Source organism: Sinocyclocheilus grahami, unplaced genomic scaffold (genome assembly GCF_001515645.1).
Source record: "Sinocyclocheilus grahami isolate Dianchi unplaced genomic scaffold, SAMN03320097.WGS_v1.1 scaffold32.1, whole genome shotgun sequence".
In the NCBI taxonomy this organism is placed as follows: Eukaryota; Metazoa; Chordata; class Actinopteri; order Cypriniformes; family Cyprinidae; genus Sinocyclocheilus; species Sinocyclocheilus grahami.
The window spans coordinates 4,029,525-4,050,221 of NW_015505211.1; the positions used below are offsets into that span (position 1 = coordinate 4,029,525).

General features: G+C 37.4%; 1 protein-coding gene across 1 annotated transcript in view; it reads right to left on the reverse strand.

Moving 5' to 3' along the window:
- Nucleotides 1–1,344: 1,344 nt before the first annotated feature.
- LOC107577778 (serine/threonine-protein kinase DCLK1-like) overlaps nucleotides 1,345–20,697 on the reverse strand; it is a 56,798-nt gene continuing 37,445 nt past the window's right edge. Inside the window, exons 6-17 of the mRNA XM_016263817.1 lie at nucleotides 16,521–16,615; nucleotides 10,523–10,607; nucleotides 8,515–8,690; nucleotides 8,291–8,410; nucleotides 6,827–6,973; nucleotides 5,693–5,826; nucleotides 5,437–5,514; nucleotides 4,988–5,084; nucleotides 3,714–3,794; nucleotides 3,453–3,566; nucleotides 3,129–3,202; nucleotides 1,345–1,622 (exon numbers count right to left, since the gene is read on the reverse strand). Of these exons, the coding sequence (XP_016119303.1) occupies nucleotides 1,565–1,622; nucleotides 3,129–3,202; nucleotides 3,453–3,566; nucleotides 3,714–3,794; nucleotides 4,988–5,084; nucleotides 5,437–5,514; nucleotides 5,693–5,826; nucleotides 6,827–6,973; nucleotides 8,291–8,410; nucleotides 8,515–8,690; nucleotides 10,523–10,607; nucleotides 16,521–16,615 (1,259 nt within the window). The 3' untranslated portion in view covers nucleotides 1,345–1,564. The remainder of the gene's footprint in view (nucleotides 1,623–3,128; nucleotides 3,203–3,452; nucleotides 3,567–3,713; nucleotides 3,795–4,987; nucleotides 5,085–5,436; nucleotides 5,515–5,692; nucleotides 5,827–6,826; nucleotides 6,974–8,290; nucleotides 8,411–8,514; nucleotides 8,691–10,522; nucleotides 10,608–16,520; nucleotides 16,616–20,697) is intronic.

The following is a 20,697-nucleotide window of genomic DNA, read 5'->3' on the forward strand; positions in this document are numbered from 1 at the left end:
GAATTATGAAAGCCTGGCTTTTATCACTGATTATTGTGTTTGCTGGAACGTTTTTATTGTTTCATTTTGATCAAATTATTATCCTGTTTTGTTGCCAATTTTGGGATGTCTCTATCAAACTAGAGCTGACTATTATGCTAATAGCTTTTAAAGTGTTTGGGCTTCATTTTTTATTATTCATTGCCACAAGTCAACATAAACGATTTCGGTGTTGGCCGTTTCTTGGTTTTAGTAATTTCCCCCATCCCTAACACACTGTGCTATAGTTTTCTATTGGAAGTTTTCTATTGTATTTGTCTCTGGGAGAATATACTGATTACTAGATTTTGAATGAATCTTGAAAATTACAGAGTGATAAATGGAAAGCCTGGGTCAGTAAGCATCAATAAACAACAACAAAATGAGGTTAATATATATTTTTAATAAGATAATGTCTCAAATTATAATGTAAGAGCCACTCTGTATTCCATGCACTAATGAGAGAATACAATGGCACAGTAAGCAGGGCTATGAGTTACTAGAACACCTCTTACTGAAACACTCAACCCTAATCTGACCTCCTGATACTAACAGCAGTGCTTCTCATTACACAGAGGTACCACTGAATCAATGTCCTGCATTAATGAAATGGAATTTATCAGACCGAACCGTTGGCATTTGTATTTCCAAGAGCTGACCCTGTATTAAGGAATGTTGTCTTTCCCACAATGCATTTGTGCTTATGTTCCATATACCTAAAAACGGCAAAAATGGTTAAATGTGACTTACATTGTCTAGTTAAGATAAAGAAATATATTGTCAATATCAAAATAATTGAAATTATATTATTTACACTGATTACAAAAAAAGGTCCCCATCTCACGTATGAACAAGTGCTGTGCGACCACAATAGAAAGGAAATCCGCATACGAGTTGATCTCTGAAGAGGTATCAGCAATTCAAATATTTTTCAGTCTGCTTAGAAAGGTTTTCGGAAACACTGGGTACTAATTACCAGGAAATAAATTTGCTAAATGTCCTTACAGTTTCCTTCTGGAACATATGAACAATTCCGGACCCATTAAAACATCACTTTTCTAAGGTGCTTCAACAGAAAAAGACATTTTTGAACTTGAATAAAAAAGAAAATGTATTTATTATGTATAAATAAAGTTATTATAATGACCATAAATAAACAAGAAACCCCCTTCTTGACGGTCATCATTTTCCCTGCACCTTTATGTGATCAGATTACAAAATAGTTCAGTTTATCAGTCCACTCGGCCGCGTTCCGAATCCTCATAAACCCTTCTTCTCTTTTAGTGCCCTTTCCACTCATTCCCTTCCCTTTCAAAGCTAGAAAGGGGAGAAGAGGGAGTGAACAGTCTCCGTGGAGCAGGCGGAAAAGTCTTCAGACTCGGGCGTGGTGGTGGTGGTGGTGGTTGAGGGCTGGGGCTGAGGGCTGGAGCAGGAAGTCCGCTGCGTGGCTGGGACAGGGGGTCGAGGTGCAGACCGGGGCACAGACTGGGAGTAAAGGCTGGGATGTGGAGGCTACAGGTTGGCTGGGTGGTCCAGGGAGCTGCGCTCACATTCTGGTGGCATCCTCGTCTGAGAATCTGCCTCTCCTTATCAAGAGCGGTGGTCTGATGGAGGAATGGGGAATTTTAGTCATGTGACAGAACCTGTACATGAGAGCAAAATAAAATACTCCAAATAAAGTCACTCCCACCAAAATACATTTTTGGGTGAATTATCCCTTTAATTAAAATTATTTTTTAGAAAAGTTTTAAAAAGTTAAGTAAAAAAATTTTTTTTAATTTAATAAAAAAAATTAATTAAAATAATAACAATAAAATGCAAATACACTACATTTCAAAAGTTTGATGTCACTTAGTTTATATACAGGTGCATCTCAATAAATTAGAATGTCATGGAAAAGTTAATTTATTTCAGTAATTCAACTCAAATTGTGAAACTCGTGTATTAAATAAATTCAATGCACACAGACTGAAGTAGTTTAAGTCTTTGGTTCTTTTAATTGTGATGATTTTGGCTCACATTTAACAAAAACCCACCAATTCACTATCTCAACAAATTAGAATATGGTGACATGCCAATCAGCTCTGAAGGCCACTGTCAAAGAAACCTGGGCTTCCATACCACCTCAGCAGTGCCACAAACTGATCATCTCCATGCCACGCCGAATTGAGGCAGTAATTAAAGCAAAAGGAGCCCCTACCAAGTATTGAGTACATGTACAGTAAATGAACATACTTTCCAGAAGGCCAACAATTCACTAAAAATGTTTTTTTTATTGGTCTTATGAAGTATTCTAATTTGTTGAGATAGTGAATTGGTGGGTTTTTGTTAAATGTGAGCCAAAATCATCACAATTAAAAGAACCAAAGACTTAAACTACTCCAGTCTGTGTGCATTGAATTTATTTAATACACGAGTTTCACAATTTGAGTTGAATTACTGAAATAAATGAACTTTTCCATGACATTCTAATTTATTGAGATGCACCTGTATATATATTTGAAATCTTATGCTCACCAAGGCTGCATTTTTATACTGTGAAATATGATTTAAAATAGGTATTTTCAGTGTCACAAGAACCTTCAGAAATCATTCTAATATGCTGAGTTGGTGCTTAAGAAACATTTTTTATTATTATCAATTTTGAAAACAGTTGCTTAAGTATTATTAATATTATTATTTGAAACCATTATGCATTTTTCAGTATTCATCTGCATCCTTACTGAATAAAAGTATTTATTTCCAAAAAACAAACAAAAAATCCTTACTGACCCCAAACTTGTGATTTGTAGTGTACATTTACTAATAAATATATTTAAGTTTCTTTATTAAAAGTGAGTTTGTATTTAAAAAAAAACATTGGGAGTGCTGAACATTTTATTTCTGCACAAGGGTGAAGCTCATTAGAAGCTGGTTAGAAGCAGGGCAGTGACACAAGCAGCACACTGAGGGAAAAGCACATAAAAATATGCCAATTGCCATGATGCTGAAGCAAATCATGCACATTCTCCACCTGGCCATTTTTGATCATGACATGAGCAGGTTTCAGTGCCTACACTGGGGTTCAACAAGACAAGGGCTGGCGTGCTGCAGAGAACACATGGCGTTACCTTATCCAAAACATGCTCGGGTTCTGATAGAAATCCAGTGACCCTGATCTCTGGATGGAAAGGTCATGGTCGAGCTAAGCGAAGAGAAATCAGTGAAGCTCAGTGGACAGCACTCAAAAAAACATACTCAAATCATCAGCTGCAAATCCATTTGAACTGTTATTAAAAAAATCATTTCAAAGTATTATACTGTTTGAACTCTTTTGCCTCCCATAAAAGCTGTCCATCACACATGGTGTCTGGTACTCAGCTCACTGGCTCTTTAATGTTTATTTAGCGTCTTGATTGTTAACTTCAGGCTTTGACAGTCAAGTGTGGGCTTACCGTCATCACAGACATTCCCGGGGTGTTGTTGCTGGGCTTGAGCCCAGTGTTAAAGTGCTTCTTGATCTTTCCCGCCACTGACAGCTGGTGCTCATTTTCTGACAGACTGTCATTCTGAAACAGCCATTGAAATGAAGCCCATCAGCTACAATATTTATTGAACAAGAGAACTAAAAAGTATTATGACTTTGTCAGTCCTATAATTTAGCAATAAAGATTTGTATACAGTACAGTGTAATGGATTCAGGCTGAATTACTCACAGTGACCCAGGGATGTTCCAGCACCTGCAGCGCTGTGTATCTCTGATCCACTTCCACCTGCAGCATAGACACTATCAGCTCCTGAGGAGACAGACGGGACAGAGATAGTTAGTGCCAAACCCTAATGCCAATCATGACCTTAAATTGGTGAACACAATGACTTACAGTAAACAAAAAGTAAAAAATAAACACTAGTAATAAAAATGATTACTGTTGAATAATAATAATATGTAGTTAAAACCAAAACTCAGTTTGATTTCAAACATTCTACATTTCGTAATGTTCTATAGTGATTAATTATTTTCTAGTCAGGTAATAATGTATCACTATAGACAAATTATGAAATTATCATATTATTAATGTCACGAATTCGGTCCATGGACTTCTGTTTATTCACCACCAGAGGTCACCCTTTCCATTACATTGACTCTCGCACAACACAAACTGTTGCATAGCACCCCAGACTACATATCCCATCATTCATTGCACGGTTTGCACACTGCACTGACTGCACTCATTGCACACAGCTGTTTCTTATCACCTCACTCACTATATAACACCCACTCAAACCACCATTCTCTGCTGAGTATTGTTTAGCCCGTACCCCATTCCGAGTCTCTGTGCTTGCCTTGCCTTGCCTTGCCTGTTTTTGTGGGTTCTGATCTTTGCCTGTTTTCCTGGATTTTTCCCTCTCGTCTCGCCCCTGTGATTCTGTCTGTTGATCGGTGACCTACGCTAGCCCTGGGACTATTCTTGTGCTTTGCCTGCCATATACCTGTTTGCCATTGTTTGACCCTGCCTGTTTACCACGTCTCTTGAATAAAGCCTGCAGATGGATCCACACGTCTCACGTCTCATCAGCCCACATCAGATTTTAAAAGCCCACATACTAATCATGAGATTTTGATTTTAAAAAGCCCAAATATATATATTATTATATAAATATTATTAAATATTTATCAAATAATTATAATTTATTATCATACTATTTTGCTTAAAAAAACATTATCATAATTCTTGCTTTTAAAAAGCAACATATAATTCTGATTTTAAAACTCCACATATTAGTTATCATATTATTTTGAATTGTTTTTTAAAGTCTGCATGATATTTATTATAGTAATTAAAAACATTTTTAAAGTCCATATATTATATATTATATTTATCATACACCATATATTAGTTATTATTATATTTCTTTAAAAAACATTTATCGTTTTTTTTTTATTATTATCCCAGATATTTATTATTTAATCCACACATATTTCACTTACTTTGGCTGAGTCTGATACATTGTCCCAGTACGGAAGAGGGAATTCTAACTGTCCCAGCAGTATCTGGTCAAACAGAGCTTCTTGATCATCAGTGCTCCTGAAACAAAGAGTGCAACTTCAAATATATATCAACAGGGGGAGCTCGTTTCATTGCGTTCATTGATAGTACGGCAAATAGCCACAGGGTGGCGCATTAACATCTTTCATAACCACCTTACAGCTTTGATTACATTACTCAAAGCTGCACTACATGCACACCTAGAATTTATTTAAGGATAAATCTTCGACAAGTGAACATGTGTCTACTGGATAAATTCATCATTTTGATGGTAATTACAAGATTTTTTAAAACAACTTAGAAAAGCAATATTTTTGGTATACGCAAAAACCTAACAAATGATCCTCTCACATAGGCCTAAGCCAAATTTAGTTATACACACTGAACTTACCCACGAAATGGAGGAAAGCCACAGAGGAGAATATATGTGATGACTCCAGCGGCCCAGATATCTACCTTAAGGCCATACCTAACAGCAAACAAAAGGTGTTTAAGTATTATTGGCCTTATTAGATTTTATCTTTAAACTCTACATAATACGATCATAACAATCACAACACTTTACTTAACATCACACGAGTCCATGAAAGAAAATAAAAATTGCACATTAGATTTCTGCAAACGTGTTATTAACGTGTTATATTCACCCGGTCTCTGCGATAATCTCTGGTGCTACATATGTGGGTGTTCCACAGACAGTGTACAGAGGTCCATCTACCACGGTGGCCAGGCCAAAGTCGCCAAGCTTCAGGGATTTGCTTCCATCTTGATGCTCATACACCTGTGAACCAAAGCCAAGAATAACATTAGACCTAAAACAACGTAGTCTCTTCAAAGCAAGCTATGAAAATGACATATCCGGCTCTCAATTCCCAAGGTGAACGCTATGCAGATCAGTGTCAAAAATATGCACTGGCTTCAAATAAATGGATATTTGTGCATTTAATGTCTTTAACCTAAAATCCACTGATGCTAAAAAGGAACAGGATCCTAAGCTTGGCTGGCTTTGTGTTTGGCGTTATATAATATGTAAAGTAATGCGTTTTGAAAAAGCCTCATTCTGCACTGCAAGGTGCATTTGCCATGCATGCTTCCAGCCACAAGCGATTATCTTTGACACGCAGAGAGCGAGCAAGCGCATATGTGAGCCAGTGCATGGTTCTTTCTAGGACACTGGAGTGCGTTTGAGAAACAGATGGTTTTATTCACTGTTAGCTGGTCACATTTTCAATTGTAAGACCTACAGCATTTCAAGACAAATTCCCTAGTTCATAAACAGGGTTTCATTAACAACATTTCCATCCTGAATTAGCAGAGGAAGGGGATATGTACTGTATAAGCCATTGATTCATAAATGATGTCCGGTAAAAGGTTCGTATGAGAGCAGCCTTGTAGAACAGTACAGTCTGTGAACTGTCAATGTGTGAGTCACATCTCAGTTCTTCCGCTGCAGAAGTGACATCACACGTATACACTCAAGTCAGTAGGTGGCTGGTCTAGACTCAGTCAAAGAGCTCAGAGCCATCATCTCTCTTTCTCCAAACACACTTATATAGTTCCAGCCCACAAGACCTATGAATTTCATCCGTTCCTTTCCTCTGCACGTACACACAGGAACACACGGCTGTGGAGGCTGGTGATCAAACAGCGCCACTTTAGGATGCGATAACTGTTGCGCTTGTACCTGTGACATGTGTCAGTCATGTCATGATGACTTTCTCAGAAGTACGTTTTGGAAAGGAAGGAGAGATGGAAGGAAGGATGGCGTGTTGATATCTTACCAAAAGGTTCTCTGGCTTGATGTCCCTGTGGACGATGTTAAGGCTGTGTAAGTACTTGATAGCATTAGCCAGGTTGTACAGCATGCCGCTGGCATCCCGCTCAGTGTATCTGTTGGCAGAGGTGATGGCATCAAAAAGATCTCCTCCCTAAAAATAAGAATGAAGATGCAAATGACAAAAAATAGGACAGATTCGATATAATAAAAATTCAAATTAAATAAACAGGTCTATTTAACAGTAGCATTCAAGTAATAAATATAATTATCGCCTTCAATGTATGAATTAAAAATATATATGTTTCAATTACAGTAGGTCTATTTAACAGTAGCATTCAAGTTAGAAATATAATTATCGCCTTCACTGTATGAATTGAAAATACATTGATTCTTATTAATGCTACTAAAGTTGTTCTGCCAAGAGCACTAAATTATTCTCTCTCTTTTTTGTTGTTGCTTTTATTGCTGTTTAACAGCAAGTATATTCGGCTGCTGTCACTTTATGACCTAATGCATGGATCCTGTATACTGACACTTATCCGATTTCTTATCACGATTATTTACATTCATACTCGGTAACATGGGCATTTTGACATGTTTTTGTGTGTATTTGATGTGCTGCAAAAAAGACACAAGACCAGAGTGCAACAGGCATCGTCTAGCATGTCAACATAGAAAAACGATGGAAAAACATTCCAGTGGAATGTAAAATACGTTCTGTGAGAACAGCCCCTAACTTCTTTTAATATCAAGCCCATCCCATGCTTTATTTTTTTTGTTCCTGCATGTGTCTTTATTGCTCTAAATTCCAGTTCACACCAAGGATGATAACTATGCAGTTTTAATACTCGTTCTAACTCTGTAGAACAGGGGGATCCACATCACAACTAAAATGATAACAACACAGAGGAGCAATATCATCTTAGAAGGAGCCTTAAGCGCACTTTTTACATTCCAAGATACACAAAATACAGCAAAATATCTGTGGATAGACACTTTATATTGTCTTCCACCCAGCTGTTGTTTAAGGTATCTTTGACATCTACAGTGTGTGAATGGAACGGTTCCATTGTTGCGTTTTGCTTCCAAGCAAGGTGGTATTTGCATGTACACAAAATGATCTGCATCACAAGAGTTTTCTTGAGGTCAAGTTGTTTATACAAAGCAGGCAGAAAGTTCATGGTGGCCTGGTTTGCTGTTCACATGGCAGAAATCCCCTCAAAGAGTCGAGTAAGTGGAACAGCAGCTTAAAATAACACTCAGTTCAACAGAGCCAGCACAACTGCACAGAGAAGCCATTACACAGAGCCACCAAGAGCTAAAATTCATCCAGTTCTCCACAAGACGTATAAAACCAGCTGTGACTGGATTTTCATGAATCTTTCTGTCTATCGATCTGCATTTGTTTTCACCTGAGGTTTGAACATTTGCAATTAAAATGACAGCTTGCGTATGCTGTGGTACACACCTTAACAAGCTCCATGACCAGGTAGAGTTCACTGTAAGTGTCCATTTCCTCAATCAGCAACACAATGTTTGGGTGTTTCACTCTTCTGAGGATAGCCACCTCATTCTGGATCATATGCTCCTGTGCAGGAGAAAAAGATTCAGAAAACAAATGTATTGTACAGATTGTCATAAAAATAAAATTAGAAGCATTTTATTGACAATATCATAATGCGTCCATCTCACCTTTCCTCTGCATTTGCCCTTGTTAATGATCTTCAGAGCATACGCCCTGCCAGTCGAGTGCTCCACACACTCGTGGACCACTGCAAAGTTTCCATCTCCGATCATTCGGCCCACTTTGTACCGATCTGAAATGGAGCTCGGGACTGTGGGTATCGGCGTCTCCTCCAAGGGCTCGGCTGCAGACAGTAAGGAAGAAAATTAGAGCAAGACTGAGTGGGCCTCATTCAGAATCTGTTTTTATGACTGAAATCTCTGTAGGCAGTGGAGAAATTTGATTCTCAACCAGTCTGAGAATCTCTTTGAATGCAGCTCAAAAAACAAGACAGAAACCCTGCATCCGGTTTACACCTCATGGATTCTTTCATTAGTGCATTACAGTCAGCTACAGCCTGTGCACTGAAGTGGAAATGATTGTATAACGCAAATGAAGTTATACAATCTTCAAATTAAGCATTTGTGGATGACCTCCACTGCAGACACTCTTGAGATAAACATCTTTACTTGGTGGCACTGAACAACTATAAAGGTTCTTTGATTATTAAAGGGCCTTCTCATTAATTAATTCAAAACCTCCCAAATCTGCATAAGATCAGAGAGTCGCAGAGCACTTTGTAAGAAAGTCTGAATGCAATATGTTTGAATGCAATTGTAATGCATGGATTTAGAAAAGGTCAAGTTACTGCCATGTTGTTTTTATTAACTAAAACTATATATAAATTTCAGTAAGTCAGAATTCAGAAGTCAGAAAGAGCTTTATTGCCAAGTATGTTTGCACATACAAGGTCTTCCAGTACACAGAGACAACAACAACAACAAAGATAATAAACAATATGAGATATATGAATAAAATACACATATGTATATATACTGTATATATATTTAAATAAACCAAAATAGACAAAAATTGTATGTACTGGTGTGCTATATAGAATATAATAGAATATAATAGAATAAGATGTGGGGATGGACTAAGATGTAGGGTGGTATCAAATAAATATAAGTGGTATTGCACATTTTTATTGCACAATGGGGAGAGCATTTAACTGTTCATGAGTTAGATTGTCTGGGGGAAGAAACTTTTCTTGTGCCTGACTGTCCTGGTGTTCGGTGCTCTGTAGCACTGACCAGACGGCAAAAGTTCAAAAAAGAAAATGGCTTGGATGTGGGGGATCCAGAGTGATTTTCTGAGTCCTTTTCCTCACTCTGGATGTATATAGTTCTTGAAGGGTGGGCAGGGGAGCACCAATAATCCATTCAGCAGTCCAAACCTTCAGATGTTAAGGTAACAGGTCTGTAGTCATTCAGTCCTGTGATTTTAGGTTTCTTTGGAATGGGAATGATGTTGGAGCGTTTGAAGCAGGCAGGGACTTCACACAGCTCCAGTGATCTGTTGAAGATCTGTGAAAAGATGTGGGCCAGCTGGTCAGCACAGGATTTTAGACAGGCTGGTGAAACACCATCTGGGCCTGGTGCTTTCCTTCTCTTTTGTTTCCTGAAGATCTGACACACATCTTCACTGATCCGAAGTGCAGGAGGGTGGGGGGAAGTTGATGGAGGTGTTAATGTTTGTGTAGAGAGATGGTAAGAACGGGTGTGGGGTGTGAGACCGGGAGTTTCAAATCTACAGTAAAACTCATTCGGGTCTTCAGCAAGTTGTTGATTTGCCTCAGTGCTGGGGGATGGTGTCTTGTAGTTTGTGATTGAAAATTCAAATTGAAAATTGTAATTGTAATTGAAAAATTGTAATTGAAATAAAGCTGAAAATATAAAATATTAGATGAAAAATTTAAACAAAAAAAACGAAAATATAAATGTTGCCTTGGCATAATAAATGAATAAAAATAATAAAAGGGCATAAAAATACTAAAACTACAATTAAAATGAAAACTGAATATAAAAAAGCTAATTCAAAATATAAAAAAATACTATAATAGTATATAAATAATACTAAAATAACACTGTCTAAACCAGCCTGAAGTGGTTTTACTGGCTTTGTTCGATTTCTTACCATCACTCACAGGCCCTTCCTCCTCATCCATACTGCAGACTTTGGTAGAGGCCAGAGACAGAGAGGAACCGCTGTTCTGGGATCCCTGTGAGGAAGAAAATATCCAATTAAACCAGAAACTAACTACATAGCAGTACACAGTAAACCACCGACAACCACCTAACTTCAAAAATAGCAGCTCACTGGGGTATTCTGTCTTTCTACCTGTGCTGGATATCCTCAAGCTGCCCCGTCTACTATTCCCATCAGGACGGTCGGCATGCTCGGGACACAATCCTCATTCTCACTTTTAAACACAGCACAGTGTTAGGAAAAAGCCAGTTGTCGGTGTTTCTTTGCTGGTTGCTATGGCAGCAGCAAGTGTGAGCGAAGTTACTGGCTGTGCTGTAAATTGGTTTTCGCTCCCGGTTGCCGCCAGTCAGGGTGCAAGGACCCTTTCAGGTCCACGTGGAGAGTAATTGGAATGATGTCTCCGGGAGCACTGTGCTCTCCCGACTGCTGGGAGAACTCAAATGGATTTGATTGGACTGTAGCAGCGTGCGACAATGGCCCCGGACGCACCTCAGAGGGCCTGCTAATGGTGAGAACGAAGCGCAAAGCTGCCGAGACGAACCAGTGGCTGGGTCATGGAGGGTCAGCACTCCTACACTCACTGTCTGATAATGGCAGTTTGAGTGGATGCATATGAGACGGCCAAGGTAGGGTTGTTTAAGTGTCATCAGAAACAGTTTTGAGAGAGAGAGAGAGTGTGTGTGTGTGTTTGTGTGTGTGTGTGTGTGTGTGTGTATGTGTGTTTCCGCATCCTTTTTCTATTTCATTCAGATCAGAGTTTGTCCTGGCGCTATCAAAACTCTTGTTACCATGGAAACTGTTGGAGTGTACTAATAATATTTTCCCTCTGCGAGACAGGAAGCAGCCAGAGACAAGCCCATATAAGGCATATTCCTGTTTCCTGGCTGAATGCTAGGTCAAATCACTCCAAACAGGCTGAATTTCTGTGCTTTTTCTCAGGAGCGGAAAGAAACAGAATAAACCATGCAGTAAGTATTTATTCTTTTGATTTGTTCTCCACTGATCAAGAGTACATCATGTTAAACCCATGTGTGCACATGCAAATGTAAGTACTCAGTTGCATAACAGTCTGTTATTCAGCATCTGTGCAATTACGATGCTGATAATGCAAATTTACCTTAATGATCCCTAAAGTAGTGTCGCAGGAACACTCTATCAAATCATTCTCTAGAAATAAAGCAATTAACAGGGTTGGTATCAATAACAATGCCACATTATTACATTTTAAGATAACTCTTGTGATTTTGTTGCAGACTAATTGCATAATGGCTTGAATGACTGATTTAATGCCTGAGATGATTTTGTTTTGTGGAGATGCCATGGGGAAATTTAATCCAAAGGACAGATAGGATACCGCTGTTTTCATTAGGATCGCTGCTACTCAGAGGTTTTGGGGAATAGCTGTAGAGATGCTAGACCACTTAGCTGCAACTCCATTAAGACCAATGTGAGAAAATCTCACAAGAGTCACTTCAGGACATTGGGTAATTACACCTATAATCTAATTCCATGACTGACTGCATTAATTTGTTTTTGAAATGCAGGGCTGTCATTGACACTAATGTTTGTGCAGTATAAAATAAAATTTGTTTTGGCGTCCGCGGAGTCTGGGACAAATAAAATGTGATTAAAGGAGCTCTGAGCCAAACTGTCCCAAATAAACAAAAGAGGACCCAAAAGATTTAGTAAAGAACACCCAGTTGAGTTCGTACTAGATATAGAGACTTACTGTTGAATGTATTTATCATCTTCAATTATACGTACATGATGGAACTGTTTCATGACATCCTTTTGGCAAATAAACATAATTCTAAAATAATGCATTCAAAATAATGACCAGAAAATGACACAATCTTTTCTTTTTATACATTAAACAACTACAAATTATAGATTATGACACAAAACTAATACAAAAACAAAGATAACTACATGATTGACAGTGGCTTGAAAGCAAAGATATACAGGACAATATAACTGAGCAGAGTCCAAAACAAAAAGGTGAAAACAGCAAAACAATGAAAACCAATGGAACTGAAAACTACTGCGGAGACAAAGTATCATACAGAATACAAGGTGTCTATTTTTTGAATGAATATGAAGTGAGCAGTTAAAGAAAAAGCTCACACAGAAATGAAACACTCCACGCAACATGTCCGTAGCACGTTTTTCAAAATAGCTCTTTTTCTATTCCACAAAAGAATAGGTTTGGAATGACATGAGGGTGAGTAAATGATGATTTTCATTTATGGGTGAACTATGCCTTTAAGAACATTAGAGATTAGGGACATCATTATTTTGCTCATGTACAAGAAACATACACAAGTACATGCGAAAATCCAACTTTCTTTTAAACATCTACGTGTAATGATATCATACTTGGAAGACACTAAGATTCATTTTTAAATCGATGTTCATGGAATTAATGAAAACATACATGCACACAAACACAATGTCATTTAAACCGAAAATATACAGGTGTGAAAACACCAAAGGAAAATGTGAAGAGCATGCAACCCAACAGACAGTTTGAGGGATGTAATTAAATGGAGATGATGAAGAATGTGTTTTTATGAAAATTTAAATTAAACTTGAGTTGAAATAACCACAGGATGTGGAACTGCCACGACAGGAAGAGAAATGACTTTGTCCATCAAAACAACAAAATAAGAGCAGATCTGCTACTTTAAATGCAACTAAAATTCAGGAATCAGACAGGTGCATTTTCAATTCAATCCTAAACAGCTCGGATAGAGACAGGTGTGATGCTGAGCTCGATGGCCTCACTTTTCATGTTATGCAACACACAAAACACTCATCCTACCTAGTTAACCATCCATAAAAATGACTGAATAACATTACATTTAATCTCACAGCTATAATGATACGAATGAAATTGTAACCTTGATTCATTCTTGTTTAGCCAGATTGACAAGGATTAGCAGACCTGGAAACAAGTCCCGACATTCCTATTTTATGTGTTTTGACACAGATTAAAAATGTATTTGCTGCCATAGCATCAAATGCGTTTGTGTTCCATATTTTTCCCCAGAGGAACGGAGATCTCGTGGAAAGAAAGATAGATGATAGAGGGGATATGCCTGAGGACACAGAGGCCACACACACATATATATTCCCAGTATAGATCCGGCACTCTTGTGTAGCTCGTTTCTGAAAGTGGGTCATGCGTTGAATGCAATTCACAGCCCAGGCTCGAGCGGTAAAGCTAATTAATAATAAATCAGTAGTAATGATCTGTGTTTAAATCATTTACTTGGAAGGAGTAAGGTCATTTAAAACTGCAGTATAAACTATCAGAGATGGTTTATAATAGGTAATCTTTGGAACGTATTACTAGCAAAGTACTGCAGTAATTCGCTAATACATTAGCAATGTATTAGGGCACACTGCAAACTAATGGACTAACCAAGCCACAAAGACGCAATAACAACATTCAGAGATATAAATTCATAAGCCAGATAAAGAAGTGCCTGCTTCTTCGGAAACATTTGGAGAGAACATTCAGTTCTTTTGCATTTGTATCATATTTATGCAAATGTTTTTTCTCCTTTCTTCATTCACAGAACTCCACTGGGGAGTTTTCAAAGCCTGACCCACTTATGCAGGAGATGGTTGTAAAGACGCTGAGATGTGTCTCTGCTTTGGGCAGATCTGACTGTCCCAAATTCTCATTCTGCAACAGCAATGAGCTGAGAGCAAAGCCATCTGACAGAATCAAACCGCAGAGAGATCATCCAACTTCAAGAGCTCAGGCTGCGGTGCGAGATAAGTGAAAGTATGACGAGAATCTGAGTCTTTGCTAGTGGGTAGAGGGCAAACACAAAGTGCTCGGCATCTCTGTCTCTCAGACTCTTCCTCAAGAGGAAGTTTAGCCACTTCTAATGCAATCTGGAACAATTTAGAATATAAAAATTTTAACATGTCTGTACTTTCTCTCAGAGGTGCAGTCAATTACGTTTTGCTTTTAACATCATATAAAAGCAAAAATGCTCAGTTGCAATGCATTTGAAGAAAATTGAAGCAGTGCCATATTTGCAATCAACCATTAATTTATTCTGTGAGTGAAACTATTCAGGGGGTTACCAAGAAAGAAAAAAAAAGCTGGTCGTGTGATATTTACATGGTGGTCCCCATATGGCAAACCATGTAAAATAATTTTTATTATACTAATATCTTTTATCTTGGTTTCAGATATAATTGTAAAAATTATATCTTTTTTTAGGGGTTAACAATAATAAGAGTGCACTTTTAGGAGAAAGGCATTAACTAATAAAAACGCAGTGAGAACATGTTCAGAGCATTAACTAGTTTCACTATGAACCGATTTAAGGTCAGTAAAACTCCAGTTTGGTAGTGGCCAACAGTTTCTGATTAATCTATTTTGGGTCAATATTAGCACGTGATTTTGCTGGCTGTAAAACAGCACAGCAGCTGAATCTGATGTGTCCCAAAAGCTCAACATTTTGAACATTTGGAATGGAGTGCAATATCCTCAATGATTGAATGCTCTAGTGCATTTTAGTCACACAGAACTAAGAAAGAGGAATAGACAGACACTCAGAAAGAATGGAAGACAGAGAGACTCTTGACTCTTAAGAGAGAGAGTCAGATTAATCACTAGGCTCATACTCTGGACTGGGAAGGAGAAGTTTCTACTGCATTAAACCTCTTTGCGTTAGTCTATCAACTGCAGGATTAGAGACTGTTTGACTGGGTCAAATGCGCACAAACTTTCCTCGGAAACCAAATAGTAATGTGTTTCATGGAAAAATGTGAATAAATAAATACTTCCTGGTGAGTTGCATGCTCCTTCAACGGCATGTATCATGTCATTTTTCTTTCTCCATGCTGTCTCAATCAGGGTCCAAAATTAGCACTCACCAAGCACCATATGAGAGTAAAAATGGGTTTTGGTGAGTAAATAAAACATTATTTGCTCGTTGGCAGGTAATATTATTAGAAACTGTATAGTATAGTATAGTATAGTATAGTAAATGATTTACTGTATATGTATAGTCATATATAGTCATCCTCACTGATGTAAATGATGTGAGAGATTCAATTTGAACGTATATGAACTGTCTATAAAAAATAAAATCATATCTTCAGATGACTTGTACTTCAGTGAAAAACCTTTAAAAAATCTAGGAGTCTTCAGAACTCAATGTGGTGACACTTGATATATATATCACAATTTCCTTTGTTTTTAGGTGCCACGGAAAATATATCACCTTATATATGATGCTGCAAGTGACAACCTGGAAAAAAATGCCAAACAAATGAATTTTGTTCACAAATCATGAAAAATACAGCTTCATGGCAGGTAAAGAAAGTTTTGGTATTTATTCTCTCAAATACTGGCAGATTAATGGCAAATGTTAATTTTGGACCCCGGTTTCAATGTAACTTCAAGATTGCTGCTCTACTACAAGCAGAAGTCATTTTCCATGACTGGCGCTAGTGGACTTTCACGCTTAACTCTGATGATGAAACGTGAGAGAGAGAATGTTTCCAAAAGTAGTGGCCCAGACTAAGGATTGATTGTGGATCTTAGCACCACTTTGAAGAAGTGGAGAAGTTAAGATGTGCTGTCAATGATGACCTTGTCCATTTCCTGAGAACATAGAAGGAGCGCGTTATATAGAGCCCTGGATGGCGGAGGAGGGCAAAAGAATGTTCTAAGTAGAGAAGGATCTGGACACTCAAATCACACGATATACTGAATAAACGCCATAGTGTAGACACATAAAGGACACATTTTGACACAGTAGAACTGGGTTTAGATAACAGATTATATCAAATGCACCAGGTGGACAGTAGAAGATTATGTTTGGGCAGGTGGGCAGAGCTAGTGCAAAAGCATGGCATGTGTGTGTGTATTAGGGTGATTGTGAAGAGAAGGTCTTACCCTGCATTTCTTCAAGCTCCCTGGGCTGGTGGAAGACGGACTGGGCGATTTTGCAGAATGGGGTGTGGACAGCTGACTGGCTAGGGTCCCATTCACTACAAAGAAAAAGTGGAAAAATGTCTGAGTTCACAAAAAAAAAGTGTACAAAGTTTGTGAATGAAGCTCAGCAAATATTTCAAGAGTCCCCAGGAGGCTGCCAGTGCTCTTATATTCAAAGAGTGAGCTTTTCAAAAGCCTGTCTGCGAGTAAGAAGAGAAGAAATCGCCCACACAGCTGCTCCTGCTTCCTACACTCGCATCCCTAAACAAATCCTCTTTGGATAGAGCGCCACATACCCAGTGGCACAAATCCCTCCATTTCTACAACCTCACATCTTCCAAGGCCCATCAGTCATGTTATGACTGCACTAAACACCACTGAGAAGATCTGAACTCTCCGAAGTGATTCATATTCACAGGCGACTGCCTCTTTTTGCTGATACAGATTAGGAATTATCTCTTGCCAGTTTTACACTCTCTCATATGTTACCAGGACACACAAAAAAGTTAGACATCCATTGCCAAAACAGTGATTTATACCGAACATCAACATTTAAATAAGTAGCAAAAGTAAGTATTATATTTTTAACTGCATAATATCCATTCTAATTCACTTTTGAAATGGAATAAAAGCAGAAGCTATTAGCGTATGAATGAATGGAAAGGTCAAAGCTTGTAGTGAAGTTATAGAACAGAAATAAACCAATGTGTTTTATGACTGCAATGAATTTTTAAATGCATAGAATGATTAAATATTAAATATGAACTGGGCCAAACTAATTGTGTCAAAAGCTACTGTAAAAAATAATATAATATTAATAAGTTGTAACACTATTAGTACATTACAGACCCACAAAGGTGAATACACACACACACAGTCTTGATGTTAAAATGCTTAAGATGACATGAGGGATGATAGAAAAATTATTTTGGAGAACTTAATTTAATTACCACAATAATTTAATGCACAGCGTGTTGCAACCCATACTAGTTCATTCATTTACAGTCTAGTGATAATTTCTAAACTATTTTATTTTGTAGCAGATAAATATGTGAATATCATATAAAAGTTTCAGACACATAGCGTAAAAAAATCAGTTAAAGACGTTTAAACAAATTGTGTTACAACACTCCTCTGTATCTCCTGTAAATTAGAAATAATTAACCTACTGATTCACATATAAATAATACACATCAAATAAAAATCCTTCTGGCGTCAATTCCAGCTGAATAAACATCACTATTAAACTCCGTCATAAAAAGTAAAAGCCAGCTTCCCATGTATCCGCAAAAGAGCAGCGAATCCGACTCTCATACCTTCGTATTGCAGCATCTTGAGACACAGTGCTATTCCAGGTGGCAGAAAGCAGCAGCACTCGCCGAGCGCGGATTCCAATGAATGGAGCAGCGGAGAGCAGAGCGGAGTACAGAGCGTGAGCCGCTGCTCGCTCATTGGCTCGCTGTCTGCCTGCGTAGCTGTGACGCGCGCTCGAGCAGTGCGGTAGTGGGAGGAGCGCGGGGCTGAGGTAATGGTGGGAACGCGCCGAATCTTCTCACCGACAGACCTTTAATGGCACTCGAACCACAGCCAGATACAAACATAAACACTACCGTATTTTAACACGAGATAGTGATTTCTAAGGTCTCGCTCCTTTTGTGTAGCCTACTGAAAATATATAAGAAATTACCATTTTACTTAGGCTATATAAGTAATTTAAATTGATCTCAGGTGTTTATTTATTCATTAATTCGGTTAAGTATTATTTGTTCTCAGGCATTTATTTAATTATTTAGTTATTCATTCATTTATTTGGTTTCTGAAAGCAGAAACCAAATAAATTTAAAAATATATATATTAACCGTTTTAAAAACCTATAAAAAGCGCTTCTTTATCAAAGCAATTTGTCAGCATGACCCTGTGTGATCGATGTGGTGTTTACAGGAAAGAGACAAAGATCAATTATAGCTTTTTAGATGTCAATACTTTTAGCTTTCAGTCTATTATTACTGAACGTGATTAAATCTAAATCTAGAAGAAGAAAGAAAGAAACAAACAAAGAAAGCTGAAGAATTCAGTTTGTGAGTTTTGGGGTTCGCTAAGTTCTCTTTGAAATGCTGTGAGTGAGTGTGTTTGTGAGTGTTTACAGGTTTTGCTATACTTGTGAGGTTATAATCTTGAACATTTCCCTCATACATATAGTGAAACATGCCTAAAACCAAATTTCCAGCTGTGAGAGTGTGTGTGTGTGTGTGTGTTTGTTTGTTTGTCAGACTAGGGGGGAAGAAGTACACTCATTAGCACCATCTGTGGTGCTTCATTAATTTGATGCGAGTGATGCTTCACAGACAGACTCATCACTGTTTTATTTTGGGGTTAGTTCTCCAACATGTTTTCAAAGTTCCCTATCAGAAATGGCAAAAAGCTACCCCCTCAGACAAGCATTCAAATTTAAACGCTTTTTTTGGAAGATTACAGAACATGTAAAACAAGGACAGAATATTCCAAACTGGACTGGGAACCAGGATCAGAAATAAATACAATTTTCCATTAAGGAGCCATATTTGTCCCCTGGAATTGGTTTTGAGGGGCATTTGTATCTTTGTAAGAGCAATTTTTATCTCTACTTTTTAAAAATGTATCTGTTGTGTCAAATACTTAAATGTAACCAGCTACTTTAATCAGTGACAATATTATAGACTGTTACCATTCAGTTTTTTTTCAACATCAACAAAAGCAATTTTTACTGTGCAAATGTGGAGCATAAGATGCATCTGACATGGCTTTGATGTTTATTTACACCAACAGTTTAATGCTGCTCACATACAGTACATGTATTTATACAAAAACTGCATAATGTAAATAGGTTATAAATTACTAAAACGGGGGTATTCCAAAAAGCAGGTTATGTGACATACCCGGGTATGTTTGAGGATAAGCGAGCGGATAGCCTCAGCTTTCGGTTCCTAAATCGGATGTTACTTTCAGGGTATGTAAGTAGCCATAGTAACTTGCTCTCTGAAGATATATGTGTGTATATGTATGATATGTTAATGATGAAGCGCTAATATAAGTAATAAATAAGGTAATATATTATTCTAATATGGTTATTATTTATTTTATTGCCATATATAACAGTTATCTGTATAAATTATAAAACACTATGACAAGGTAATGTTTAATTTATTATATTATATATATATTTATTTATTTATTACATTTTATATTATCATCTCATACATGGATCGGCATTTTCTATAATGTCTAATTCTAAATCAAAATACATATCTGATATGACTTAATATATAATTAGCATCAAACAAACAATATAATTAATATTCTCAAGGATTAAAGTTATTTTAAAAGTTAATTAAAATGATTGCACAACCATCAATTAGGTGGCGATATGCACTAAGCATATAAATGACCATTGAACAAAAGAAGAAGAAAGAAACAGCATGGTGCGCTTTTTCTTAGCGTCCGTTTCTATAGTGACTCGTCGATTCGTCGCTCTGTTGAGAATGTCTTGAGGCTTAACCAGGAACATACTCTGAGTTGAATGAACTTACTCCCGGATGCGTTTTTGGAACCACATACCTCGAGTAAGCAAGGTTTGGGGTTAATCAATCGAAAGTTCAGGGTTTAGCTGACAGTAAGTTAACTGTGCTTTCTGGAATACACCCCAGGACCTCATTAAAGGTTATTGCTCTTGATATTTTAATGATTATTAATGTCGATTAATAGAAGGTTTTTATTTATTTATTTTTAAATTTTTTGTAGGGGAAAATTCCCGTCATATTCTGGCTACAGACAAAACAAGCCAAGAACCGTTCATGAATATGTTTATTGCTTTTTACAAATTGGAAAATGAAGACTTCACATTGGTACACGAAACATTTCGGTAGCACGAAAAACAAAATGGTTATTCAAACTGGGAATAAATTATATCAAGAAAGCGAGCAAAAGAACACTGAAGCAGTCCAAGACTTCAGTCTAATGTGATTTATGCACGTTCATAAAAACTCGTGAGCAAATCTACTGTAAATTTAATGCTGCAATCAACACTTTTCATTCATTTCACTTTTCACTTAAATTGTGATAGCCGTAATAGATCTAGCTTAATTCTGCAGGGGTATTTTTT